This window comes from Thunnus maccoyii, chromosome 7, assembly GCF_910596095.1.
Source record: "Thunnus maccoyii chromosome 7, fThuMac1.1, whole genome shotgun sequence".
Taxonomy (NCBI): Eukaryota; Metazoa; Chordata; class Actinopteri; order Scombriformes; family Scombridae; genus Thunnus; species Thunnus maccoyii.
In genome coordinates, this window is record NC_056539.1 from 6500499 (window position 1) to 6528326 (window position 27828).

General features: G+C 39.8%; 3 protein-coding genes across 13 annotated transcripts in view; all 3 read left to right on the forward strand.

Annotated features, from left to right (window-relative positions):
* kif1aa (kinesin family member 1Aa) overlaps window positions 1–3145 on the forward strand; it is a 40937-nt gene extending 37792 nt beyond the window's left edge. For all 6 annotated transcript variants that reach the window (XM_042416334.1, XM_042416329.1, XM_042416332.1 and 3 more), the window contains one exon: window positions 2–3145. In XM_042416334.1, coding sequence (XP_042272268.1) covers window positions 2–44 — 43 coding nt within the window. In that variant the 3' untranslated portion in view covers window positions 45–3145. The remainder of the gene's footprint in view (window position 1) is intronic.
* A 233-nt stretch (window positions 3146–3378) lies between these two features.
* On the forward strand, window positions 3379–11146 carry scly (selenocysteine lyase). 5 transcript variants are annotated; one of them, XM_042416343.1, is made up of 14 exons: window positions 3382–3461; window positions 3763–3849; window positions 6929–7025; window positions 7592–7701; window positions 7826–7926; window positions 8038–8215; window positions 8400–8527; window positions 8896–9051; window positions 9132–9238; window positions 9355–9391; window positions 10023–10106; window positions 10265–10364; window positions 10528–10603; window positions 10702–11146. In XM_042416343.1, the coding sequence occupies exons 3-14, from the start codon at window positions 6937–6939 to the stop codon at window positions 10853–10855; spliced, it is 1320 nt and encodes a 439-aa protein (XP_042272277.1). In that variant the 5' UTR covers window positions 3382–3461; window positions 3763–3849; window positions 6929–6936; the 3' UTR covers window positions 10856–11146. The 5 variants fall into 5 exon arrangements, with proteins under 5 accessions (XP_042272280.1, XP_042272277.1, XP_042272279.1 ...); XM_042416346.1 differs by lacking the exon at window positions 3763–3849 and having other exon boundaries at window positions 3379–3461; XM_042416345.1 differs by lacking the exon at window positions 3382–3461 and having other exon boundaries at window positions 3618–3849.
* LOC121900220 (espin-like protein) lies at window positions 10808–27821 on the forward strand. Of its 2 annotated transcripts, none has more exons than XM_042416341.1 (11): window positions 10808–10887; window positions 12547–12737; window positions 14217–14403; window positions 14504–14686; window positions 14834–14965; window positions 21133–21297; window positions 21391–21532; window positions 21682–21854; window positions 21942–22106; window positions 23044–24002; window positions 26797–27821. In XM_042416341.1, exons 1-11 carry the CDS (start codon window positions 10864–10866, stop codon window positions 27326–27328), a joined length of 2853 nt encoding a protein of 950 aa, XP_042272275.1. In that variant the 5' UTR covers window positions 10808–10863; the 3' UTR covers window positions 27329–27821. The 2 variants fall into 2 exon arrangements, with proteins under 2 accessions (XP_042272275.1, XP_042272274.1); XM_042416340.1 differs by lacking the exon at window positions 10808–10887 and adding an exon at window positions 11242–11967.
* The last annotated feature ends 7 nt before the right edge of the window (window positions 27822–27828 follow it).

The window sequence follows — 27828 nt, forward strand, 5'->3', positions numbered from 1 at the left end:
GGTCAAAGCTATCGAGAAGACGAGCCGGACAGATGAGGATGTGAACAAATCTCATGAGAGAAAGATGAACGCAAAGACTAAGATGTAAATAGGTCCCTGTCCTTATCCCTCCCCTTGTGCTGAGCCCCGTCCCCACCACCACAGTCACCAACAACCATCTTTACCCTGTACGTCCTCAGTTTATCACTAGTGTCCTCAGCACCTAAAGAGCGCCCATTTTGTGTCATGCCTTTGCTGCGGTGTGAGTCTCATAGTCTGAAGAGCCTCTTCAAAAGCTGTCACTGTACTGTACCGGAGTTTACTCATAGCTGGACGAATGAAGAAAACGGAGGAAGTAGCAACCGTTTCTTATCTCAGATTACATACGTATGGTAATGTACTGTAGTTGTTGTCAGTGACACATCAAGCCTTATACATTTACTCCTTAAAAATACAGTGACATGTATCTTTACCTAAAGCTGCCATGTCAGTGAGGATCACATTGCTACATTCGCATCAGTAAATAGACAAAACATGCAGATTCTTCTCTACTCTACTCTACAGCTATATATACAGTGTCTAAACTGGTTTGCATACAACGTACAGCTGGAAAATACACGCTAAAAGAAAAAAAAAAGAAAAAAAACGACAGTTAATGTATCTCTTTAAAAAATATTCCTCTTTTCTTTCTGGTCTGTGAATCCTGACATTGAGTAATCTGCCTCCTATTCCGAAGACTTCTTAGAAACTTCAGCACACACAGCCTGGCAAGGGAATGGCATATCATCATAGACTTCATGTTCTTGTGGCATTTTGATAAATCTACGTCCGTGTTTTAGCTACTCGTAGGAGCACTGAGGGTATCTACATTCACACTTTAAGTAAGCAAATGTCATCGTATTAATCCTCCCAATTTAATCTCATTCTCTACCTGAATTTTATTTGTTTTAAAATGTGATATATTTAGATATTTAACAGCTTTTATTATTTATTTCTGCATGTATTTATTTACAAAGACATTTATATTTCTAAAGTAGTAGTACAGTGCAATTTCTGCACACTGCACTTTTTAATATGAGTTCCTTAAATGTTTCAATAATACAACCTCGTCCCCGTGCATTTAATGCTATTTAAATAATTGAATAACTTAATGATAAACATTGGCCGGTTTCTTTATGCTGAAGATTACTTGAATAATACTATCCCCTTTAAGATTAGGATAGTCACACCTGACCTTTGACCCAACTCACATAACATCTGGCAAAACCAGTACATTGTTAGTTAGAAAATATTAAGGTGGTCTGTCCCTCCTTAGCTGCACAAAGCTACCTTGTAAAATGATCAAAAGTATAAACTGTTCCTCACAGTACAGAATTAGAAACTGGTTTTCTGAATATGTATATTGATTAAATGTAGTGCCTCTCTTTTCAATCATACTGTACAGTATGCCTCTGCACCAGTTGCTTTGAAACTACATCCTTCATGCTGCTATAATACTGTTTTGGAAGTGTCTGCTGATCATATCACATCATTTTCCTGCTTTTCATCATCATCAGTTACATATTCAGACAAAAAGGTTCCATTTACACTTCTTATATTTCTAATATGGCAATTATCTGTCATATAGTATGGAATTTCCATAACACAGAGTATACCTAATGTTTAAAAAAACTTTAACATATTTCAGGATTATCATGTCAGCAAGCGCATGTCTGTATTTGTTAAAGAATCATGCTTTGAATGGTAAAAAAAAAATCAACACTGTCAACAATGTCAAAGTGCAAGCTGCTTTTTTAATCTCTTCAGCTGCATATTTTCTTATTTAAATGAACAATCAAACTGAATCTGTTCAAAACTAGTGAAGTTGCACTGATGAGCGTGCATCAGGTCAGCCAGCCTAGAGAGCGCACTCAATGACAGTAGTGACGTTTCACTTAAATACTAGGATAACATCTCAAAGTAACTGTTACACAAGATTGCAAAGATCTTTCAATGCATCTAATTGTACAGTAAATCCTGAATGGGGGGTTGACTTGTGACAGCCATTCAATATGTTCTTGCTGCTCATGTAATCCATACATAACCTTGTTCCTGAGATTGGAAAGTATTCTGTGTGTTGTGGACAGCCTGTTGAAGCGATCCAGTCAAAACATATTACACCACTTACATGTATGCGCAACTGACAGTAGTTGTGGTTAATCAAAATGTCTGTTATTATCTTTTGTTTGTTGTGTAACAAGAAGCTGATCAATGTTATGATCCAAGTCATTCACATACTTTCTTGGCAGAGACTGCAGTTGTATTTTATCCAGCTATAGCATCATCTTTGAGGGAATACCCTGTTGTACTGCATATTACACTGTCTCAAGCACTCCACTCATTACTGTCTCATTTCCTTTAAAAACCCAGTCATTAAAAAAACACCACACACGAGCCCTCGATTGCTCCAGTCTGATCTCTATGTTGAGGTTATTCCTCTCGTTTTCATTGGGCCTTTAAATGTGCATCACATGAGCCAACCAAAGTTTTGTTGGTGCAGTCACAAAAGTTTCACACTGAATGTACATTGATATTTGAAAATACTTATTCTGCTGGAGTGTTTATGTTAACTTGTCTTCTGGTCAGTCTGGTTCCTTATTGATTGTAGGTAAGGTTATTATCAGGGAACCATATGGAGGTTGAAAGACATATCTGTAATAAATATGTCTACTGATGTGTGGAGGGGGTTAGTTCAATATGGCCCCATAAAGCATTGCATCTTGTACAGAGTAATGCTGTAGGTTACCTTACTGTCACACTTTCACTCTTATTTCAACATCTACACCTTCACCATCATTCTGTGACAGCCTTCACAAAATCAACTTTTTCTAATCCCTCCGCTTTGAATGAACATCATTTACATTTTTGTGCTTCCACATCTAATCTTTTTTTTTTTTTCGAACTTATCAAATTCCACCAGTATGTTTCTCTTTCTTTTTCTTCTTTTGCATTGTATATAAACATGATTGCTGTGAACAGTGAATCATAAAGTTGCACCCATTTACAAAATCTCAAATGGGCAGTAGTTCAGTCAGTGTCTCTGAGTGTTGGAGTTTAGCGTCAAATGTTTGTGTACACTAAACACATTGTCATATATGAAATAAACATGGAAATTATGCAACACAAAGTAATGGACTTGTCTTCCTTATAGAGTGCACTTTCTGTTTCTTTATGATACCAAATTCTATGAAGCACTTATATATCATTATAAATCATAATTAAATACATGAATTGGGCTCTGACACATTATTTTATGTATGTATTAGTTGAAACAAAGTATAACTTTTTATTTAATGTAGTAAACTGACTGAAAAGTCACAATAGAAATATAAACGCTGCCTGTATTGCAGCTTCCTGGTTGTTGCCATGGCAGCAGGATTTAGGGTTGCCATGTCGGCTTGTTAGGCGTATTGGGACTGTTTGAAATACATTTCTACCGTAATGTAAGTCTTCTAAATCTTCATCTACACTCAACTTTAATTCATGTAATCTTTCAGACTCTCATAAAAGATCATAACTTTCCTGGATTTTCAAACCAGGCCAGTAACACTTTATCCTTCCTATTTAGCATTCTTGTCCTGGGCATAATAAACACCGAATGGCTTTGCTCGTGTAACGTTATAACGTTACATTACTACATAAGAACATTAGCCATATAACAAACAATACACTTTATATAAAGAACACACGAGTATTGTTCTGCAAGCTTTCTTTTAGGCCGTTTTATGACATCTTTAATTGCAGGTATCACTTTGAAATTTGGCAACCCAGTGGAGCAGCGTTAGCTAGCTAATGATTGACAGATTCGGGATCTTCACATCACTTCACAAGGTCAGACACAGAGCCAGAGACACTCAGCCTGCCTTCCACAGGAAGGGGGACATATCTGACTCATAGTGAAAGCGGATGAATATCAGTTAAATGTTACTTATCCAGCAAGTAAGAGTTAGCAGTACAGTAGCAGCTAGCGCCAGCTAAAGTAAATATTACCCAGCAGCGTCTGCTGGCTGAACATTTAACTCGGTCACTGACGTTAAGTGTGGAGATAGTTGTGGCTACATGAGACTACACGGTCACAGGTTGGTCTCAGTTTTACAATTACGAGCCAGTTTTAGGTTTCCATTGTTCTGAATAAACTCTGTAAGCATATTCGGTACCAGGAAGCTATCTGATAGCTGCTGACAGCGTGGACATCACAGACGAGACTGGACACATTTGAAATAATTGCTTCGAGTGTGTATAATGAGATACTCAGTTCGCATTATTTACAACAACGTTACTTGGTTATAACTATGTCGACAATTATACGACGCTGAAGTTAGTTTCCTATTCGAAAACATAAATAATGATATTTAGCGGCTGATTCTCCGTTTATTCACCACTCACTTATGAAAAAAGTGTTGACATTGTAGCAAAAGCCTGAATGCTGTGTAAACCCACTTTCAGATTTGTGAAATATTTATTCTGTTTGTGAAAACACAAAAGACTATAGTGGTTTTTGATCTGGACCTGGTTTGATGTGTTCATTTTTCACAAACAGAATAAAGCTTTTACAAATCTGAAACTGTGTTTTAATGAGTCTCTGGAGTCTCTTTGGTAATCTAGTCCAGATTCGACAAGTCTTAAGTATTGTGGTTTTTGAGCTGGACCTTGTCTAAAGTGGTCTGGATGGAGATATATCAGTGAAATCACCCTTTTTCTCAGTTTTCACAAACAAAATAAAGCAAAACTAATCTGAAAGTGGGTTTAAGCATTGATGCTTTTTGCTACGATATCAACACTTTTATAAGTGTAAGTATGTCCCATATTGTAGTAAGAGAGATTCCCATTTCTTTTTGATTATAAAGCATGTCTATCAATTATGGCCTGTCATACGAGGTACCTTAACGTTCTGACCACTAGTAGTGCTATAGAGCAATGTTTTTACAAGTGGATCCCAAGTGGGAAAAGAACACTCCAAGTTAGATAACTTGGATGTAAACAACGCCTAATTTCATATTTTCTTTTTTACAAATGGCTTTACTAACATTTTATGGAGAAACATTTAACATGTTTGTTTAGAAGATAATTCCATGAGGTACCTTTAAGAATTATAATGACATCATCTGAATGAGTTTCAATATGTTAACGAAATCGACTACAACTAAATTACAATTCACAGAGGTGTTTAACAACTTCTTTTTGTTTTAGGTTTTAATGGCCTGACAACTTCTACAATTCAGCAGTTGTTAAGAAAATTCTCACTCTTAAAACAGTTACGTCAATATCTTAATGCGGGTCATTGTCCAGGTGAACGTCCTCCATTACAACACCTGACATGTAACATCACCTGTAACAGAATTCTCTTGTCCATCTCTGACGTTGACTTAACTGCCTTCCATCTAAATCATGGACTGCTCTAAACTACTTCTGGCTTCTCACTTCAAGTCAGTCTATTCCTTCTTTATTTCCGTCATGATACTGTGATGATATGCCATGAAAGTTGTAATAACTTTGTCATTTTTTCATGTCTCCTAATACGACTACTGACACTGCTAAATTTGTTGCGTTTTTGTCTACCGATTTCCGACAGCAGGACTTTAAGATCTGTGGTGTGAAACTATTTTTTACTCTTCGGTAACAAGGAGTGTCAGTTTTAATGATTGCTTCCTCCTCATGAGCAGATGGTATTCATCAGATCTAGGTGCTATATAAAAACTGTGAAAGTATCAAAATGCTCAGTCCCTGGAGAAATGCACACAGGCTGTACTCAGAAACTGTGAAACTGTGCCTTTAAAAGAGCTGTTTGGACTTCCGTTATGTTGTGATGTCACAACTATACACTCAGCATTTGCCTTGGAGGGGCAGCCGGCCCCTCCTGAAAGAAACAAAATATCAAAATATGTGTGTTTATTTGTTATTTACCTAATGTATGTGTACTCGTTTTTGTTGTCATTTATGGTGGTTCTAGTTTCTCCCCTCTGCTCTGCTCTCTGTGTGCCACTGAGGGCGGGGCTCACACACATACACACACACAGAGCGGAGCAGAGGAGAGACAGATAGCGGAGGAAATGCTGGCAGTTGTTGGATGTCAGGAAGCAAATTTGTCATAGCATAGCTTTCCAAAGGTTGGCTAACATTATCCTCAGCGGTGGCCATCACAATTTACCGGTGAGTTTTACCCAGAGCCCTGGTTTTACTTGCAGTAGCTGCAGTAGGCTACAATCCGTTACCTGTGGTTGGCTTGGGCATGCGTCACTCAGAAAACAGTCAGCCAATCAGAAGAGAGGTGCATTGAGCAGACATAAAGCAGCCTGTTCTTGGTAGGGCAGAGAGAAGTTTAATAGAGATGTAAGACTATATTGAGATGGTTTTTGGTACTTAAAACCAGAAAAAACATCTTCTTATGGACATCAAGACTTCATATAAAACACTGCTGTGAATGGGAAGCTAACTATAGCATCGTACAATTACGGAGTATACAACTGATAGTAATTACTCGGTCATGATTTTACCTTGAGCTACACTTGCTGTTTGGTCTGCTGTCCAGCCAGCTTTCACATTGACACATTAGAACCAACACTTTGTACTAAAAAGTTAAGAGATATAAATAAATGTTGTGCTGCGGAGAAGTACAACGCATTTGAATACAAATCCAGTGATTTAGTTTGTATTGGTTATACATGGAGCAGCACAGACCACAGACTCTATGCCTAAAAACCTTTCTATTCAGGAAGGCTTTTTCATCTTAACTCTTATAATTATTATCTTCTTTATGTTGTGTGTTCCATGTTAATAATACTGTAGCACTTTGAGTTTCACTATGAATGAAAAGTGTGGTACCAATTAAATGTATTATTATTATTATTATTACTTGCATAAGTAGAATAAAACTATTGATACACACTACTAAGAGTCTCTTTTTTCTTAGGAGTAGCCATGGCTAAGCAATGTGATGACGTCACCTTGATAAAGGATCACACCTTCACTGGACACACCTTCCATCATTCAGACATGAATCTGGACAGGTAGGAAGTTTTAGACTGGGTTGGTAACTTGGTATAAGTCAGGTATTCACTCCAAATCAAATTCACAGGCTTTAATGAAGTAAATGCAAGATTAGATAGATTTGAACGTTTTCATGGTGTTGATGCTTTGTTAATGCATTATGTAACACAGTAGTCCTGTGCACATCCACAAAAGGTGGATACAAAAAACTATTTAACTACATACAGTGAGGGTTTATTTTTCTTCAATTTTCATTGTATTTTTTGTGACTTATTTGTAGGATGTTTCATATTAATGTTTGTTTTTTTCTCTTATGGTGATGATCTCCTGACAAGTGAATGTGATTAGATGATTCTGATGTCACTGGTCATTTGACTATATATATATATATATATATATATATATGTCTTATATCCTTTGTATTTGCCTGAGGAAGACCTGTAGTTGGTCAAATGTTTCAACTTAAGTAAAATGAAGGGAGCTGTGATTCAATGTGTGGGTGCTCCTATTTAGTTTAATTGTTAATGTATTATAACATATAGGCTTAACGTAATACATTCTCTATAATGCACTTTATGTAATATAGAATCTACATGGACTATAATGCCACTACGCCTCTGGAGCCAGAAGTAATTCGAGTGATTTCTGAAGCCCTACAGGAAGCCTGGGGAAACCCGAGTAGCACCTATATAGCAGGTAAAGAATACATCAAAATGTCAATGTCATTCCCTAATTGCCCTTTTATGTTTTCAGTGCTCACACGATAATGTTGTATCTTAGCATCCTAACATGCCTTTTTATAATTAATATGTATTTCTAGGTGTCAAAGCCAAGACAATCATTACTCAATCCAGAGAGAATGTGGCAAGAATGGTTGGAGGTAAAGCAGAGGACATCATTTTCACCTCAGGTGGAACAGAGGTAACAGTGTAAATCTAACCACTCTGTTTGTGCCCGAAAAGTCTGATTTTCGAAAATAATAATAGTATAATGGCTGCACCAGTGTTTCACAGCAGGCTTACCTTCTTTCAGGCCAATAACCTGGTGCTCCACACTGCTATAGAGCACTTCAGGAGAAACTGCAGAGCTGCAGAGCGAGATGAAGGGCACCAGAACGGAAGCAGTGGCCTTCCTCACATCATCACCTCTAATGTGGAACATGACTCGGTCAAACTAGCAGCTGAGCACCTACAGAGGGATGGCAAGGCAGGTAAGAGAAAATCCTGCACAGTTTTATTTAGATTTATACCAGGATAATATCATATTTTTACTAAACAAGTTATATCTTTATTTTAATAACAACTAACAGAAACAGCTTCTCTACATTCTCTCTCTTTCCTGACGTGATGGTGCATTGATTTTAATCTCAGAGGCCAACTATGTTTTTGCCACAGATGTGACGTATGTGCCTGTGTCTAAGGTGACAGCCCGTGTGGAGGTGGAAGATATCATTGCCGCGGTGCGTCCCAACACTTGTCTCATCTCCGTCATGCTGGCCAATAATGAGACAGGAGTCATCATGGTAAGAAATCAAGGCTTGGAAAACCCAAAGGCCTCTTGTATGTTCAGGTAGACATGCATATTTGTAACAGTACTATGACTTCATCTAGCCAGAAAAAAAAGTGGGGAAAAAAAGCTTAAAATAGTAAATCAGTCAATTTCCAAAGGAGGAATTGATCCTTGTGAGGCCCATTTCTAAGCTGCCATCCGTCATCAATTCCTCACAGTTACACTACAGTAGCTGATAGATCCCTCCTTGTATTGTATATCAAATGCAGATTCGTCACTGCAATTCCAAGGTTACAAAAGTAGTAGTTTAAAAAAGAAAAGTAGCTCTGTGTACATTACAGCCTGAGGTCACTGTATGCTGAAACATTTTCCTCCTGTCAGCCAGTCCAAGAGATCTGCCAGAGAATAAAGTCTCTCAACAAACAGCACCAGCAGCTCAGGATCCTGCTCCACACTGATGCTGCTCAGGCTCTGGGGAAAATCCGAGTAGATGCCTGTGAGCTGGGAGTGGATTACCTTACCATAGTAGGACACAAGGTGAGGAATCTGCTATATAAAATATTTTGATTTTGCATCAGAGCAGAGATGTTATAGAAAGCTTTTGTTATATTTTTTAGTTTTATGCCCCTCGGATCGGTGCTTTGTATGTGAACAGCCCTGGAACGAGAACGCCGTTGTATCCGATGCTGTTTGGAGGAGGACAGGAGAGGAACTTCAGACCAGGGTAATCTTCTACACTGTCATCATTGAAATACCAAGTATGCACAAAACAGTGGCCAAGATCAGAGAGCTGCAGATCTAAATATTTGGGTCTAATGTCTCTCTTTCTGAATATTGCAGCACTGAAAACACGCCAATGATCGCTGGTCTGGGAAAGGTATGTTTCCTGCTCCATATATGTGTTACTGGAACTTTCACCAGATACACTTTCAAAGGGTTTAGAACATTTCTTTAGAAGCTTTCACCAATGTTTGTGTGTAAATGAGATTTTCTCTTCCTGATTTAATTGTGGAATATTAAAATGAAACATGAATGTCTTGGTAATGCAGTTAAGCAGAAAGTTACAAATCTTTATTGAAGAAGTGTCAGTGTAGCACACGCATGTGATTTAACCTCTAAAATGACTTGCTGACTTTTTAGAGTCAATATAGGAAATCCTATTTCACTCATTTCAGTGTGCCTTTCACACTCTTAGAAATAAAACAAATCTATGTGAAGCACATGATGTTTAATAAATGATGATGTATCTTACATGTGTGTTAAAGGGGCAGAAATTCTATGTACTTTGTCACATACTGGTGACAAAGTGGGGCTTTTTTTTGTAAATCAGTTTGTTTTTTCTTTATTTTTGGATTTATAAAAGAACATTTCTTATCTACCATTTTCCTATCTCATCAATAACTTCATGTGTTACTTATTCAAATGTCAGTGATATTGTTTCTTTATTTAGACACCAAGCATATCATAGCATGCTACTTTTACAGTTCATGATTTATTATGTCTGTTAGGCTGCAGAACTGGTGACCACCAATCTGTCAGATTATGAGAGTCACATGCAAAGTATCAAACTTTACTTGGAAGAACGACTGCAGGTAAGTTTGATTCCGATTTGACAGTGATTTTAATAGTTTTAAATGCTAATGTTATTAGTTTACTATGTAATTGTAAAGTTATCTGATTGGGTTTTTTGTTCTGCTACTTGTTTCCCATACATTCAGTAGTTCACCCATCAGTGTGTTTTCCTTTTCAGGCCGTCTTTAAAGACAAAATCCACTTCAACAGCCATTACCCCGGCTCTGATAACCTTCCCAACACATGTAACGTGTCCATCCTGGGTCCAACATTACAAGGTGATGACTCCTCTGTCACTGCCCTACGTCTGTTTGGGCCTGCCACCCCAAACAGTGTCCTCTAACCCTACACCAATGTTTGTCAGAGGCAGTTCATGACCTGTACGGGGCTATTTGTAAACTACAAAGGCTGTGAATGATTAATCTCTCTCTCCCGCTTTAGGCTGGAGGGTATTGTCCAACTGTAAGAGGCTGTTGGCCAGCGTCGGTGCCGCCTGCCACTCGGACAGTGGAAACAGGTAAAAGAGCCCCTCTTTCACCTGTTATGTCTTTGTCCTCACACCATATTGACTGCAGTTACATAACTACCCGGCACTGCGCTGTGTCTTTCCTACAGGCCCTCCCATATCCTTCTGAACTGTGGCGTCCCCTCAGAGGTGGCAGCCAATGCCTTGAGGTTGAGCGTGGGCAGAGGGACATCCAAAGCAGATGTGGATGCAGCTGTGGAGGATCTGAGGGACACCGTGAAACTGCTGGAGGAAATGGACTGACAGCCCTCATGTGCTTAAACCACAGTTATGCTGTAGGTCAAATAAGGATGTACAGAATTAAAAATGCATCATGTGTTAATTCTTACATTAACTGATCATGTAAAATGGATGAAATATTTAATATTGATAAATTAATAAAAGGGAAGAACTCAAAGTGACCCGAGGGATAATGTTATGGAGAGATGAATATACTCCGCTTCCATCACGTCATGTGAGTAGCTAATCAGCTAATTGACCCTTCGGGAGTCAGCGAGAGTGTTATTGAAATAAAATATTTACATACAGCTTTAATGATTTTTTTCACTTAAAATAATCAACCATCAGATTTCTCAGGCAGATTTTAATCTTGCAAATTTATCATCCGGTTAGTCGTCCCCACTGAGATCAATTTTTAAAATAGTTGTAAAAAATAACGCTCATTGTAGTCCACCATGCTTTGGCGCTGGCTTCTCCCGTTACTTAAATTTCCGTCCTGCCTCAGCTCCCCCATCTCCAGTGAGGCGTGGGTACATGTGCCAGCATATGGTCACCGCCTCACAAAGGAGAGCAGGAGGCTGCGAGTGCTGCGCCTCCACCCGTCTTTCATTACCTTTCTATCTCACTGGCTCTGAACCTCCCCTCCTCTCTCCCCAACGGCCATGCTGGCCAGCTGGCCGCTGCTCAGGTGTCGCTTTCCTGGCTCAGGAGGAGGCAGTGAGTTTTGGTTCTTGTATGGGAGTTTGTGCATGAGAGAAAAAAAAGAGATGATAACCCGCTGGGATCCAGACAGCTCTGGGGAGCTTGCTCTGTGTGCCATAACATACTCATAGGGGCCAGGGATGGTGCTTCATCGGGCCATCCAGGCAGCTCGAGTAGGGGATCTCGCAACCCTGAAGAAGCTAGCATCTTCTGGTCACCTCTCACCTGACATCACTGATGCTCAAGGTGCCGGCCCAGTGCACCATGCTGCGAGGTGTGGACGCCTGGAGTGCCTGAAGTTCCTGGTGAGCGAGCTGGGTCTGACAGCCCATGCCCGGGCCTTGAACAGAGCCACACCAGCACATGATGCTGCAGCTACTGGACACATCCGGGAGCTGCAATGGCTGGTGGACCAAGGAGGCTGCAACATTGAGGTAAGTTTATCCACTGAGAGCAGAGAGAGAGAGAGAAACTTACCCTGAGAGCTCAAATGCCTTGGAGAGATGCCACGTGTCTAGCTTTCCAGGTAATTTCTACCGACTCAGTTGTGTGTGAGCCTAAATTCAGTATTTGGCTTTAGATGTTCATCTAACTGATCCCAGAGCGCGGTTACATCACTACAGTTGTAAAAGGTATTGTACACTACCTTTTCAGATGTATTACCAGCTCATTACATCATATGGTGTTGACTTACCGGGTATCCATTAGTATTATGTAGCAAGTGTAATTATGTCCAGATGCTTGAGGGGCCCTCCCACTGTACTTGGCTATTAGTTAAATCTACCTTCTGTATATCTGTGTTTTTTCTCAAAATAACACAACACAACATAGATTTAATCTGCAGGATACTGCTTTAAAGTGAAGAACACATCTAATATCTTATTGTTTCTTACTGATTCCTAAAGGAGACCATCAAATGCCTTAATTTGTTGTAATTTCTACTGTAGTTTTGGAAAAGAAATGCACAATATAGTGAAGTTCAATTTGTGTATATCTAACTCCCAACTTTCCAGGATCGGGATGCTGCTGGTGCCACTGCGCTCCACCTCGCAGCTCGGTTTGGTTGCGTGGAGGTCATTAGGTGGCTGCTCTCTGTGGGAGGAGCAGCTGAGGTGGAGACAAACTGCCGAGCAGTATCTGCTCACTACGCTGCAGCCAATGGGGACCTCACCTGTTTAAAACTACTCATCCAGCAGGCACCTGGGTGAGTGGTATCCAAAAGAATCCACCCCTTTGCCCCCAGTGACATAATCACAAAAAATGCAGACAAACTTATTATAACCTGGTTATTTGGTATCTTACTGTGAAACATATCAACATCTTATTAACCATCATAATAACTATATCTATCCCTGGTAGAAACAGTATGTCCTAGACGTATAAACAGCAATGCATCTGGACCAATTTAAAGGAATAGTTCAGCAATTTGGGAATGTTTATTCATTTTCTTTCCAAGAGTTGGATGAGAAGCTTGATACCACTCTCTCGCTCACACACACACACACACACAGGTGCGTTATTTGAGGTAGTTCATAATTAAACAAATAAATTTATGACATTAGGTGGCACCCGTCCAGATGGGAAGGTGAACAAATGAAATTTTAACCCCATCCCCGAATCCCATGTCTCCTCAATCTCCTAAACATGAGACAGTGGCACGTAATAAGGATCAGATAAAGATATGTTGCTCTTCCTGCTTCATCTCCTTGTTACAGGAGAGTATAACTGTAATTTGCATGACGCATGGCAGGGTCAGACTATCACATGTGAACATCAGTAACTTGTGAATAATACATGCCGAGACTCTGTCGATCACATGTCAGCCTTGAGGTTGTTGGAGTACAGTGTGTACGTCAATGTAACACCCCCACAGGCTTGTAGACAGACACAAGCTAAAATGGTTTTGGATCTTTGGTTCTTCAAATAACAAACAAACAATGAGATGCCAATGAGATATCTTTACACTTATTTTTCTTTTAGAATAGATCTTTAAGATCCATAATGTTAGCGTTGCTATATCCATCTGCATCATGGAGTACCAAAAAACACAAAATCTGCAATACTTCGCCTGTCCAGAGACAATATCTGAGCTCCAATGTTGTTCTTTAAAACACTTGTTAAAACGCTTGTGCTTTTATAGAATGATTTTATGTATGGAACTACACTCACAATATTTTGTATTTGTGCTATTTGTTATTTTGATCTTTAATTTATTCTCTTTTTAATTTCCTTTGTAATGTGCTCTGTACTTTTTTTTTTCCAGCACTACCATTACTTTATTAAAATAATCTTCTCTATTTATAGTAGTCTTGGTGCACTTCTGAACCATCAGGTCTTTGCATTCACTGATTAAGCACAAATTTCAACTCAAACATAGGGCACATTTTGCATTTTGAATTATTCTGTAAACCATTTTATCTACATCTTGTTTGTTCTTGAGGACTTCTTCATAAGATGCTGACTGTCACACACAAAGCCTGTTATGGTTAAAACAAGTTTTTTTTTAGATATAGGGTATACATATATATCATTAAAAAATATATATATTTATGTGTATGTGTGTTATATGTTTTATATATCTGTTTTTTATATTGGTCCCAATACTGACAATATGTTTACACACAGTTATTGGCTGATACTGGTAACCTAACCTCATCTGCTGTTGATGTATGTTGGAGTACAGGTGTGTGAATCACCAGACAGGTATCGGTGCTACCCCGTTGTACCTGGCCTGCCAGGAAGGGCACCTGCACGTGGTGGAGTACCTTGTGAAGGACTGTGGAGCTGATGTCCACCTGAGGGCCCATGATGGCATGACCTGCCTGCATGCTGCTGCTCACATGGGCCACCAGGCTGTAGTGGTGTGGCTGGTCAGTAGGGGAGCACAAATCTAAGTAAAATTATTATTAAGTGGTTTTTTTTTTTGTTCTTTTTTAATCACTTACAACTTTTTTCTTCAACTCCAAATAGGTAACCTGTACTGATGTCAGTCTGTCCTGCCAAGACAGAGATGGAGCAACTGCTCTGCACTTTGCTGCCAGCAGGGGGCACTATTGCATCTTGGAGAGGCTGCTTCACATGGGTTCAAAGGTCATCACGGATTACTGGGGAGGGACCCCACTTCATGATGCTGCTGAGAACGGAGAGCTGAAGGTTGGCCCCAACTTTGATCTTAAGTTTTCCTTTGTCCTTTTTACTGATTCTGTCTTATCTTGTTCAAATAAACAGTATTCATAAAACAACATTTTATACATTCTCTTGTTTCATGGTCGACTTATCTTTCCCTGTTCCTTCACTCAGTGCTGTAAGATCCTGTTGGCCAATCAAGCGAACCCTTCAGACCAGGATATTGATGGGTTCACAGCAGCAGACTTGGCAGAGTATAATGGACACCATGAATGTGCCAGATATCTCCGTGCCATGGAGAAAAATGTAAGCTCTCTCTGTTTCACTTGCAGTATATTTTATTTTGCACATTTTCCTGCTTTGTGTCCTCTGTGTCAGTACTGCCCAGCTGTTTACCTTGGCATGAATATCAAAGCTGGAATCGGGAATACGGTCAACAGCAAACATCTGGATGATCTTGGATTCTCAGTGAATCATTTTCTCGTTTGTGTCATGTATTTCATTCCGGTCAAGCCTGTCCCTCTCCAGAGCCTGTTGTCTTTCGCTCAGCTTGATTGTGTGCTCTCAGTTTAAGAGGTCTAGAAAGTGGAGGACGATGTGCTTAATAAGGCATTACAAGCCATGATGCCGTGAGTGCTGGAGGAGAATCTTCATTCTCTGTTTGCCACAGAGGACTCTCTGAGATTAGCTCTTTTGTTTTGCTCTGAAAGCACAACACTCCTTAATCTGGTTGATGAATATTTCAGTGTTAACACGTTGTTTGTGTTGGTATTGCCTGTTCAAGTCAGGGATCAGCAAAGCCTGCATTGAACTCAAATTATTAAGTTTGCTGTGTGCAGCCTGCTTTAATACACTTATGTCTATATTTGTTTTTAATCAAATGGCAGAATAATAATTAGGTTCAGAGGATTACAGTTGATACTGATACTGAAACGTGAGCTTGCGGAGTTGATTTAAAACAGGAAATAGAGAATGCTGTTAATTGAAAGAGCCGATGGGGACCACTCTGTCAGCAGACTTGTTGCACCTTAAAGCCTCGCAGCTGCCCACCTGCAGCCTGTCGTCGTTCCTCCTCATCACACTTCACTCGCCGCCTATAGCGCAGACGACACAGCGACGTACACAGCAGAGTAACGAAAGCTGTCGGCCAATAGAAGCCATTAATAAGTCAGCGGAGAATAGCAGCAATCATACATGAAGAGGATGATGATAGAGAGTCAGCGAGGCGTGGCTGCTAAGCCCCCCTCCCTCCCTTCAGAAATAATCCTCCCGTCAACAGTGGAGAGCTAATTAGCACAGGGGCCGCTGCGGCGTCGAACGCAGCCGAAGCCGCCGCCAGCTAAGGGCCTATCAGTTACCCCTCTCCAGCGGCTCAGGTGGAAGGCCCAGAGGCTGAGTTCGTTATGAGATCCATGAGCTTAAGTTTCAGTGTTTTCACCATTCTGATGCCTGCGACTGGCAACTCTATCCCTCTGTGGACTTGGAGAGCAGGATGTCATTGGCTTCAAACACACGTTTGATTGTGTGTCATGTTTTTTTCCAGGGACTGGGAAGTGCTATGATTGTCACCTCTGGATACTATGCACTGTTAGTAGCAGACAGAATGGTGTATTATGTTTCTTGTCAGTGTACGAGTTGGACACGCAAACTGGGGCTTGATTTGAACAAAGGGTCATCTGATAGAGCACCTGAAGTAGCAGTTAATTGATTAAAACCCTCATAATATTTGGGGAAGCTACAGGGATGCTTTGAAAACCTTCTGTGCCAGAGATAAGACGTACAAGTAGACGTGCTTTAATTACAAGTCTGCTGGTGTTTCACGTTTGTAAAGCGCAGCGTAGATCACAGGTTTCATCGGTTCTAAAGTGTCAGTCAGATAATCTCATTTCCGAGCAGCGACCTAAATGAGTTGGGACATTGACCGGGGGAGCTGCGTATTTGGCCTCTCCGCATGTTTGGATCATTCACAACGAGGTCAGACTCGTTCAGCGGCGTCAACCGCTCTTCCTCATCTCGCATCTCGGGAACAGCTGCAATCAAATAAACAGTGCGTGGCGTGAGGTTTACTTCACACACATTTGTGGCTTTTGCTCCTCTCTCACAGCCAAAGATACTGTTGTTTGAGAATGGTATTTTTAGAATACTTGGATGACAGAAACACATTGCAGTCACATTCATCACTGTTTTTTAGGACATAGTCTAAATTTCTTTCTTGGTTTTTTTACAGTAAGAAGCAAAACACATGTTATAATAGCTTTCTGCATCAGCGCCTACTTAAAATATCTTTTTTTGTGTGTTCTTCATTCCATCAGAGATAAAATAAAGATATACTTCTCAACATCCTCTCTCACATCAGGTTTGTGGATCTATCTGAATCTTAAAGCCTGGCAGTTTTATCGCGGATTGGCAGATATATTACAGTGCTATAAAAATCCAGATCAAATACCTACTGTGTTACCCTTTTCATTTTCAACTCGAAAACCATGTCATGCCAAGATGTTCAAATCTCTAGCTATCTTTTTGTTTTTATTCAAAACTTCTTTCCAGCCAGGATGTTGGCATGCCTCACATTTGATGAGGCTAAGGTCATATTTATTTGGAAATTGGTAGATTAGTCACAAAATCCTGAATAATGTGGCTAGGGCTGCAACTAATTATTTTCATTATTGATTAATCTTACGATTATTTTCTCATCATTTTGGTTTATAAAACATCAAAACACTGAAAAATGCCCATCAAAATTTCCACTGTGACCTCATCAAATGTCTTATTTTGTCCAAACAACTCAAATATCTTAAATTTCTGGAATATAAAACAAGGAAAAACAGCAAAAACTTAAATTCGAGATCCTGAAACCATCAAATTTTTGGCATTTTTGCTTAAATAAGGACCTAAACAATTAACCGATAGTCAAAATAGTTGCTGATTAATTTCCTGTTCGTCGATTAATTGGCCACAGTGTGCATCAGCCTAAAGCTTGTTGTTGTAAAGTTTTCCACACTAACAGTCAGAATCATCCGTTCAGGCTCACGGTGTCACGTTGTGTTTCCACTCTCACGTTTTATTAATCACCTCAGGTAGAGAGAAAAAAAAAAAAGCTTGATGAATTAGTTCACTCAATCAATTGTCCCAAGTGGAAAAATCACCTGCACACGCATGGATAAAATGTCTCTTTTCCAGCTGCTTTGACAAGTCTTCCGCTGATACCTCCCTTCGTGCAACAACATGGCCATTGGTTTGTCCATGCATTAGTGACATTACCGAGCCATCCTATCCTTTACCTTAATTATTAACAGCATTCTCCGATCAGAGTTTATTGTTTATTGCCTGGCGGCCCTTGGCCACTGGCAGAGATGATGGTGTCAAACGAGTGGTCGGTGATCTTTAGATAGTGTAGCATCCGCAACAGGGAGCAGCCATCCCGGGTACCTGGCTCCACGAGTCTGCTTCTCCGTAGTTTCACTGTGCTGTGAAGTTGTGCCGGTGTGCACTGGGAGAAATTCTCAAGGTCAAGGTTAGTGAGTTTTTAGGTTGGTTTATTGATCGCTTTCACTATTATTTGTACTTTTTTATCCTGCACTTTGCTTGGTTTTTTACTCCTTTTGTGCTTTATAACTTAATTTTTCTTTACACGTGGGAGTGTCAGAGCAGGCTGAGTAATTATTTTTGTTAAATGAATGGAGAGTTTTGTAATTTCTGCTAAAGAGGCACTTGCTGGAAGATGTTTTGGCAGCATTTTACCTATTTTCTGATCAGTTATAGCCTCTTACGGTTAGGCATGACTAATACTCTGGGCTCATGTCTCACATCATTACCTTAATATAGTTTGTCTTTGTTGGTTTTTACAAATTACACAATTTTTTGTTACTTTTTTAAATCTTGCACCGTTGCTAGATATAGTTTTCTGATGTTGTTGTTACAGTTTGAAACAAATACTGTCATTTGTCTTGTTCAGCTACAGTAGATGCAGAAAAGCTGTAAATGTTGGCAAAAACATTGCGTCCGTCATTTATTAGCCCCACAAGCAATTCCTCTGTGCAGGAAACCTGAGAGCATTTTAACATGTGAGTGGACATGTATTTACACTACAGTGTTCTGTGTATAATGTACACCCGCTGTATACATTCCACATTGCAATTTATCACCAAGAAGGTGAATATTTCACATGGAAGCAGGTTGTTTTAATGATTGATTCCAGAGCGCTGAATTTTCAAGACATGTTTCTTAAATACACATGGTGTTCTCAAATACTTAAACTCTCTTATGGCTCTTCCCACGGGGGACCGCAGCTTGCTGGTACTGCATGTCCGACTACGAGACAGTGCTGAGTAGCTGTTTCTTAACTCTTGGCTCCTAATCTGTTGTGATCGGGGTCTTTGTGGTCTTTGATAGAGAGAGAGTGGATCCAGGCCAAAACAGGGTTAGGCTATCTATATCTGCGTGGCAATTGTGAGGGGTGCTGATGAAAACCAAATGCTCTCTCTCTGGCCACTGGGTCTAATTAAACACACACATACACTCACACACACACACACACACACAAACACACACACGAGGAGTAGTTCACTGTAACTTTTAGGACATTGAACTGAGAAGGGTCACAAAGGAATCCCCCTGCCCCCTCCCCTTCCCACCATCACCACCACCCATTTCCCAGCCCCCTCGTTTATCTATTTATGGATTGCACAACTTCTGGGAAGTTTATTCCTCCGCCCGAGCAGTGTCACAGCATATTTCGTGCTGTTCGACATCAAAGTGCCACGTGAGAGGAAATGGCAAGGACCACCTCATGGACACAAAGCACAACAGCATGCAGCAGCATATTAGTGCTGCCTTTGATGTTTTGGTTACTAATAATGTCCTTGGAGAGCTGAATTTGATATGCATTCTGCATGGAGTGCATTAAGACAATGCAGGTTCATTAAAGGGGGGATCTAAATGTTTCCATACATCCGACATCCTCTCTAGAGTGGTGTGAAATGTTGCCAATGTATTCAAGGTTGCTTACTATCCCATGCACTTGTTTTTTTTTTTTCTTTTGTCTTTTGTGCTGCATGTCTCCAGGCTTTAAAAGTCATTAAAATGCAGTGAATCTGAATTTATTGACATTTTCTGATATTTATCACATTATTTAGCCTATTCATTCATTTCTTTTTTTTGTTTTGAATTAGATAATTGCTTCACCAGCAAAATATACATTTGTGATAGCATATAAACTCCTTTCCTCTAAGTAATACAGTACATGTCATACTGACCTATAGAGACCAATCCAAGCAAATCGTACTACTGGCTACTGGTGCAAACAAACAATTCTACCTTTCTATCTCCCACAAAAATAACTGCCTAGTATGTTCTAAAATGCGCCCTATATCCTATTGTATACATACATGGGCTAAATCAGAATATATACTATTTGTCTTTAAATTTACCTGCAGTACTTACAGTACTGTATGGTCAGTGAGACATATTGTATCTTTGACAATAAAAGAAATGGAAATAATTTTACATCAGTTAGTACTCAGACGCTTATGAGCCAAAATGTAAAAAAAAACAAAAAACAAAGAATACATGTAAGATTATTGGCTCTGACTGTACTACAAAAATACATATTTATGGAGGAAATGGTGGCCTCTCTGTGGTCCCAGCACAATTTTTCTCAGATGACTTGACCCCAACTGTGTTTTAAGATGTAGTCATCACAGCTACAGATGCATTCACATAACTCTTAATGACTTCTGTTTTCTTTTCACACAGTTTTCTTTTCTTTCCACAAAAATGTAAAACTGGTTTGCAAAATATTTAACACAAGTGAGACAGACACTGAATGGTGTTGTCTTATTCACTGTGGGAAGAACAACAGCCTTTCAACTTTGTTAGTCATGTTGGACAACGTGAGGTCTGCAGTTCAGCAGAGGCTCCAACCCCATCCAACGATTGGTCTCTCTTCCACAGTGAGATATTTCTTCACTATGACGTTGGAAAATATACAAATACAAACCTCATGCCTAGGTCACGCTCTCTGCGCCAAGGTTGGATTTATCACACAAACATGGGCGAATGTTACAGTACTGTAGGTGTGATGTGATATGATAGTAATGACAAGACAGATATGGAGATGTAAACACTTTCAGTTGTTTATAGCCGCTAAATGACTGCAGATTTAAACTGTCCTAAGTGAGGAGTTTGTTGTTACAGTATTTTCTATTTAGACACTTTTTGATAATTTTCTATTGGATTTTGTGAACTACATGAGGAGTTTTAAGAACACGCCTGTTTTTCAAATGGAAAAACACTTTTGGTGTTTGGGTGTTCTGTTCTCAGAAACAGACTTTTGTTTCTTACAAAGGAGAAAAATTGTATTGCCCCAGCTCTTGCCACCTGTCATCTCAAACCTCATGATTTTACATGCATTTCATTATATTTTAGTCTTAAAAAGGTCTTTATACTAGTAAATGTGACTTTGATATCTGCAGACGCCCTGTGCAGATAAGCCCATCGAGGTGATCGCTCCAGTGGAGGAAGAAGTGAAGGTGAAGCCGGCCGTGGTGTTGCAGCGCAGCAGGGAGGACTATTACGGGTGCCTGAGTGATACATGCAGCGACAGTCATAGTGGTAACACACGCATGGATAGTTTAAAGGTAGTTTACTGTTTCACATTGTTCTCCTTTCTTCATAATTTCATATTTTAACCCAAAGCAACCAGACCTTTTCCCCTTTATTGTCCAAATAAGCAACCTGAGAGTGAGGAGCCCCCCCAGGCGAGATACCCTCAGCCCCCTCCTGCACCTCCTTTACCTTCTGCTTCATCCACACCTGCAATGCCTGAGAAAGCCACTGTTAATCGAATGGAGCAGGTTCAAATCGCAACATCCAGTGAGAGAAACGTTTCTGTTTATCTAATTTAATCACTCTTTTTCCAATTTAAAGCATTCAATAGGTTCTTTAAGTCACTGCTTAATGAAAACAAATATATTTTTATTAAACTACATTCAAACAGAGACTGCTAATGATTTGCGTTTCAGTTATTAAAGTTTTCAATCAGCCGAAGGCCGCTGGGAGTGAGATAACAGTCTCAGCTGAGAAGATGACGTTGCCTGAAACAAACCTCCTGGCTGAAAGAAAACTTCTTGGCGATATGAAGTCCATTAAATCTTTGAAACAGACAGGGATATCAGGAGTCTTTACCGGACAAGCTGTAAGCGCAATAAGCTTTCTTACTCTGTACACACTTCCTTTGTAGGTTTTCTGTTTGTCCAGCATCTTTGCTCTTTGTCTTCTGTAGAATAAGATGGTGGTCCTGCCCACTGAGCAGGCCAACCTGTCAGACATCGACTACCTGGTGCCCACCCACGATGAGAGAGGCTCTCCCATTGCTGAGTGGAAAAGGCAAGTCATGGTGAGGCAGCTGCAGGCCAGGCTGCTGGACGAGGAGGATCAGAGGAGAAAGGTAATGTCTTTCCAAAGATGGTTAAATTATGAATGTACGCAAATGTATACATTTATGTAAATTTTACAAACCTGTCGTAAAAGTAGATGTAGCACACAAGTTGTGAACAGCTTGGCTCAGTGAATTACAGAGATAATACTCTACACTATATCTCAGGAACATAGTTTAGTATTGAAAATGTCCACTGAGAGTCTTGACTCTGGGGCAGTGTGTCAGTGATGATTGGACTATGTAGGTTAGTTGTTACAGGCAAAAAATGAAGAACTGAAGGAAAACTTACACCGATCCCAGGGAGGTACTGGCTTGCAGGCAAAAGGTGGAAAAAAAGGAGATGAAAGCCGCACACTCATAACTCTGTTGCAGTCTTTTCATTCTGAATTCTAAAGATCGATGTTTCAGCACATCTTCCCTTCTTAAGCAGTTCACAGATAAAAATGAAGCTTGATTCTGCATTAGCATGCCCTGTTTTTACTTCATTTTGTATTCTGGAACTAATTTTGTTGAAAAGTTTTTGGGTAATGTAACAATGTTTCCAGAACAACAGCAGCAACTGTATTTTGCCACTAAAAAGTGGCACTTTTCTTTAGAGATCTATTGTACAGCCTGTTTTAAATCATATCCTCTCCTAAACAAATGCTTAGTGAACCTAACTAGAGCACAATGAGCAAAGCAAAAATTGTGGTCTGACTTTTTGATACTATTCTAAACATGCATTACTAAAACTTATGAAAAACACTTGGAAATACCATCATCATTTACTTTTAATTGCATGTAACAAATCACTGAACACATAACACATTAAGTCATATTTTTGAGGGTTGGATTACAGTTTTACCATATCATTATTGTATTTTTCTCACACCCATGCCATTAGTAATTGTATACCTTTCAAGACCTTGCATGTGACATGCTGCATTATCTGCCTTTTCTCTTACAGGAAAATGGGAACAGATATGCCAAAGTCAGCTGGAGGTATTCCCAAGCCCACAATGCCATCCTGGGGCCCTCTGGTGAGCTACTGACTGAGGATGACCTCATCTATCTGGAGCAGCAGATTGCCAATGTCTCCATGCAGAGGAACTGTGAAGGATACGAGCTGGAGCTCGCTCGTCTAGCTGAGGAGCTGCGGCACATCCTGCCAGCCCCCATCGTGAACATCACAGTTAACACACAATTCAGAAACTTCACAAGTCAAGTTCCTCTACCTGTGTGGTGTGGCCGAATCTCGGGCATCGTAAAGAGCATGTCTCTGCTCATGAGCAACCTGACAGATCAGCCCTACTGCAAGATGCCCAACACCGAACTGATCACCGTGTTCTCTCAGACTCCAGACCGACAGAACTCCACCAGGGGACGCAGGGAGAGGATAGAGGATGAAATCCATCAGTTTGGAGTGTCTGTGAGGACTCTGAAGTCAAATTTTGAGTCACAGAACTCACCTTTGTCAGATGAGCCAGAGGAGGCTGTTGTGTTAAATTCCTCCACACAGCTTGAGATGATAGAGTCAGAGAAACAGCCTAAAGTCTTGAATCCAGCCCCAGAAACAGACCAGAACAGTGACTCCGGCATTGACTATGATGAAAACGTTGTAGATGTTCTGGAGACCACTAGCCTCAGAAAAGAGCGTATAGTCGTGCTGTTCTTAGGTCACTGGAAGAAATCGGCCTACACTGTGACACTGAAGAGTAAGGACGCAGCAGAGAGGAAGATCAGCGGCTGCAACCCAGGGATGGATGAGAAATCTGGGTCGGGTCAAAAGGGCAGTGTGGAGAGTGCCCAGTCGAAGATGATGAACAGTTCTCTGGGACATTTCTTCAAGCAGAGGAGTGCTGTCAACAAGATGCTGGGAAACTGGAGGAACATGATCTCCAGTGTTCCATCCAGACAGATTCGCCGGTAAGGCTCGAAGACTTTATAACTTACTATCATTCCTTTTTCTGGGCAGAATTTGTTCACACTTCATGGTATTTATTAGACTGCTCAACTCCACCTGCAGTACTCAAACTAGTTTCATAGGACAAATTTTCACCAAAACTTGATCAGAGTTTTTGTCAAATTATCCAAAGCTTAAACAATAGCACACACAAATCTTCAGGAAAGGGTCACCTAATTCGATTCTATTCGATTCAATTCGATTTGATTCAATTTTATTTATATAGCGCCAAATCACAACAAAAGTCATCTCAGGGCACTTTTCACATAGAGCAGGTCTAGACTGTACTCTTTAATTTACAGAGACCCAGCTATTCCCCCATGAGCAAGTACTTGGCGACAGCAGTAAGGACAACTCCCCTTTAACGGGAAGAAACCTCAAGCAGAACCCGGCTCTTGGTGGGCGGCCATCTGCCTTGACAGGTTGGGTTGAGAGAGAAAGAGGGGGGGGGGACAGAGAAGCAGAATAAGAACAATAATAACAATAACAATAATAGTAAAAGAGATGTGACTAGCAACAATAAACAGCAGCAGTAGCTGGAGAAGGACACCAACACCGGGGTTTCTTTCGAGATGAGAAAGCACAAAAAACTCCGGGGAAGAAGCTAAGTTAGTAACATGCATTGGTCCAAGGCGAGCCTGGTTGGCCCTAACTATAAGCTTTTTTTTAAAAAGGAAAGTTTTAAACCTACTCTTAAACGTAGAGAGGGTGTCTGCCTGATAGCTGAAGGCTCTGCCTCCCATTCTACTTTTGGAAACTGTAGAAACCACAAGTAAGCCTGCATTCTGGGAGTGCAGTGTTCTAGTGGGATAATAGGGTATTATGAGCTCTTTAAGATATGATGGTGCCAGACCATTAAGAGCTTTGTAGGTGAGGAGAAGGACTTTAAATTCAATTCTGAGTTTTACAGGAAGCCAATGCAACAAAATTAAGATGGGCGAAATATGATCTCTTTTTCTAGTTTTTGTCAGTATACGTGCAGCTGCATTCTCGACCAGTCTTTAGAGACTTGTTGGGGCAGCCTGATAATAAGGAATTGCAATAATTCAGCCTAGAAGTAACAAATGCGTGGACTATTTTTTTCCGCATCGTTTTGAGAAAGGATGTGCCTGATTTTTGCAATATTACGTAATTTAAAAAAGGCAGTCCTTGAGATTTCTTTTATGAGGGAGTTAAAGGACATATCCTGATCAAAGATAACTCCCAGATTCCTTACGGTGGTGCTGGAGGCAAGGGTAATGCCATCTAGAGTAGCTATATCATTAGATAATGAGTTTGGTGTTAAGGGCCAAGCACAATAACTTCAGTTTTGTCTGAGTTAAGTCGCAGAAAATTGCAGGTCATCCAGGGCTTCATTGATAAATATAATTGTGTATCATCTGCATAGCTATGAAAATTTATGGAGTGTTTCCTAATAGTATTACCTAAAGGAAGCATATATAAGGTGAATAGTATTGGTCCAAGCACAGAACCTTGTGGAACTCCATGTCTAACTTTTGTGTGCATGGAGGATTCATCGTTTACATGTACAAACTGAAATCAATCTGATAAGTAGGATTTAAACCAGCTTAATGCAGTTCCTCTAATGCCAATTAAATGTTCCAGTCTCTGTAATAGGATGTGATCACACAAGTTCTTTGTAATACAACCAACCCCAAGCACATGTTAAAGCTCCATTAATCAATATTTTTTATATTAACAATGGATCAAATTACTTTGTAAAGTGATGAACCCACGGAGAATTGACGCCAACTGGTTCTCCACAGCTCTACAGATCTTTTTAACCTCTTTGGAGCTCATTGTTTTGGTTTTATGGGCTGCAAATTTACTGTTTTGGTTCAGTGTCACTGCTTTCATGAACCCATTTTTCAGCTGCATGCAGCTGTTTTCAATGAACAAGCTCTGATTAACCAACTGTACGCTACATGCCTAGCAACGGACAGCAGATTAAGTTAGCGATTAGCGGGAAAAAAAAGAATACTAGCTTGCAAGCTACAAACCCTGATATTTTTTAACAGAGTTAAAAGGAGATTGAATACATTACATTCATCAGAAACTTGACTTCAACTAAATGCTAATGTTGCTCCGTGTCAGCTAGATGTAGACAATAGTTTGTTTGTTCAAACTAACAAGTTCAGTCATAAAGTGATAATATGTCCTGTTTTCGGCTTGTTTTGGAGTCACTCTGCCCCCTAGTGGCCAAAAAAATAATTAATGCAGCTTTAAAATAAGGTTCTTAAACTTTTCTCAGTTTTTAAAAAAAATGTAAGATATGCTCCAGCATACAACTTAGAAAACATCCATTGTACAGCATTAAAGTTTGGTTGGAAATGCTTTCTGTAGTGCTGAAACAATCAGTTGATTATCAAGTCAAGTCAGTTAAGTTTATTTGTAGAGTACAATCTCATACCGAAGAAATTTAAAGTGCTTAACAGATTGACAAAACAATAGAAGTTCATCCATCAGTGGACAGATAAGTAATACATTATTTTAACAATTATTAAGGCAAAATGTCAAATATTTGGTGGTTAAGCCTCTCAAATCTCAAAGATTTGCGGATTTTTTTAATGGTTGTAAATTGATTGTCAAGACAAGACATCACATTAGGCTCTGGGAAATTGTGATGGGCATTTTTAGCTATTTTCTGAAAAGACTAATCAGTTGAAGAATATTTGATAGATGATCAATAATGAAAATAATCTTTAGTTAGAGCCAAGTGTTTATACATTTTGAATAACTATGCTGTGTTATCCACAGGCTCCACAGGCAGAAAGCCCTTTACTCCCCAGAGCAGTTCCTACCTCGCCTGGATGGTGTGCCGGTGGAGTACGACAAGCTGACCCTGGATCTCTTCATGCTCGGCTACTTTCACATTCTGGAGTTGGAACTGCCTGTGGACGAGCGCAAAATGAGGCACCTGCTGTGTTTTGAGGTGTTCGACCACGTCGGGAGCTTTCCCTGGGAGCTGGTCAGGGACTTCCACAAGGCTGTCATACAGGACATTGAGGCTGGGAACCGCGAGTGGAAGGATGGCTTTGAGGACATTAAAGTAAAGTTCTTTGGAAACACTGCAAGTACATCTGAAAGCACTGCAGTGGTGGAGAAACGCAGCCTTCCAGAGATCAGACCGGTCCCTAAAGTCATCGTCCAGTCACCTACACCTGATGAGAGCATGCTCAAGAGTGGAACCGACATTTCCAGTTTTAGTAACGAAGAAATTTGTAAATACATTGACCGCAGTTTTGCTTTTTGGAAAGAGAAAGAAGCAGAGATTTTTGATTTTGAGTAGTTGCTTGTGTCATGCTTTTGATATTTTTGTATGGCTTGTAGTTATATACTATTAGGGCTGGGTATCAAACTTAAATACTTCATGAAGAGTGAATTGAACTGTCTGTAGCAACTGTCAAGTACAGAAATTGCTTTGCCAGATTCTTAGCCTTGTTTACTTATTTGTTGATAAGATATTGCCTGATTTGAATTAAAGTTTTGTTAATTTTATACTTTATATTATTGTGTTTAAGTATAAAAAAAACATTTCAGAAGTTTGGACTTTGTTAAATTTTAAAACCAACATGTTTATATGTAGTAATATAAGATACTTAGTTGATATTGTGGTACTGGTATTAAAACTCAGGTATCAAGTTAGCAACGGCATCAAACAATTCAAACTCTACCCAGCCCTACTACAAAAGCTAGAGTGCTTACAATACTAGTGTGTTTTCCTGAGAGTAAACATATTTGTTTTGAGATTAATTAAAAGTTTTTTTGTTGGTAAGAAATCATTTTATA

Bases quoted from the DNA above. Each gene is read 5' to 3' on its own strand.
- LOC121900220 (XM_042416340.1), top strand. From the start codon at position 11,674: ATGGTGCTTCATCGGGCCATCCAGGCAGCTCGAGTAGGGGATCTCGCA. The intron at 21,298-21,390 runs GTAGTTTACTGT...TGTCCAAATAAG, and splicing joins CACGCATGGATAGTTTAAAG to CAACCTGAGAGTGAGGAGCC. The intron at 22,107-23,043 runs GTAATGTCTTTC...TTTCTCTTACAG, and splicing joins AGGAGGATCAGAGGAGAAAG to GAAAATGGGAACAGATATGC.
- scly (XM_042416346.1), top strand. From the start codon at position 6,937: ATGGCTAAGCAATGTGATGACGTCACCTTGATAAAGGATCACACCTTC. The intron at 10,107-10,264 runs GTAAGTTTGATT...TTTCCTTTTCAG, and splicing joins ACTTGGAAGAACGACTGCAG to GCCGTCTTTAAAGACAAAAT. The intron at 10,365-10,527 runs GTGATGACTCCT...CTCCCGCTTTAG, and splicing joins CCTGGGTCCAACATTACAAG to GCTGGAGGGTATTGTCCAAC.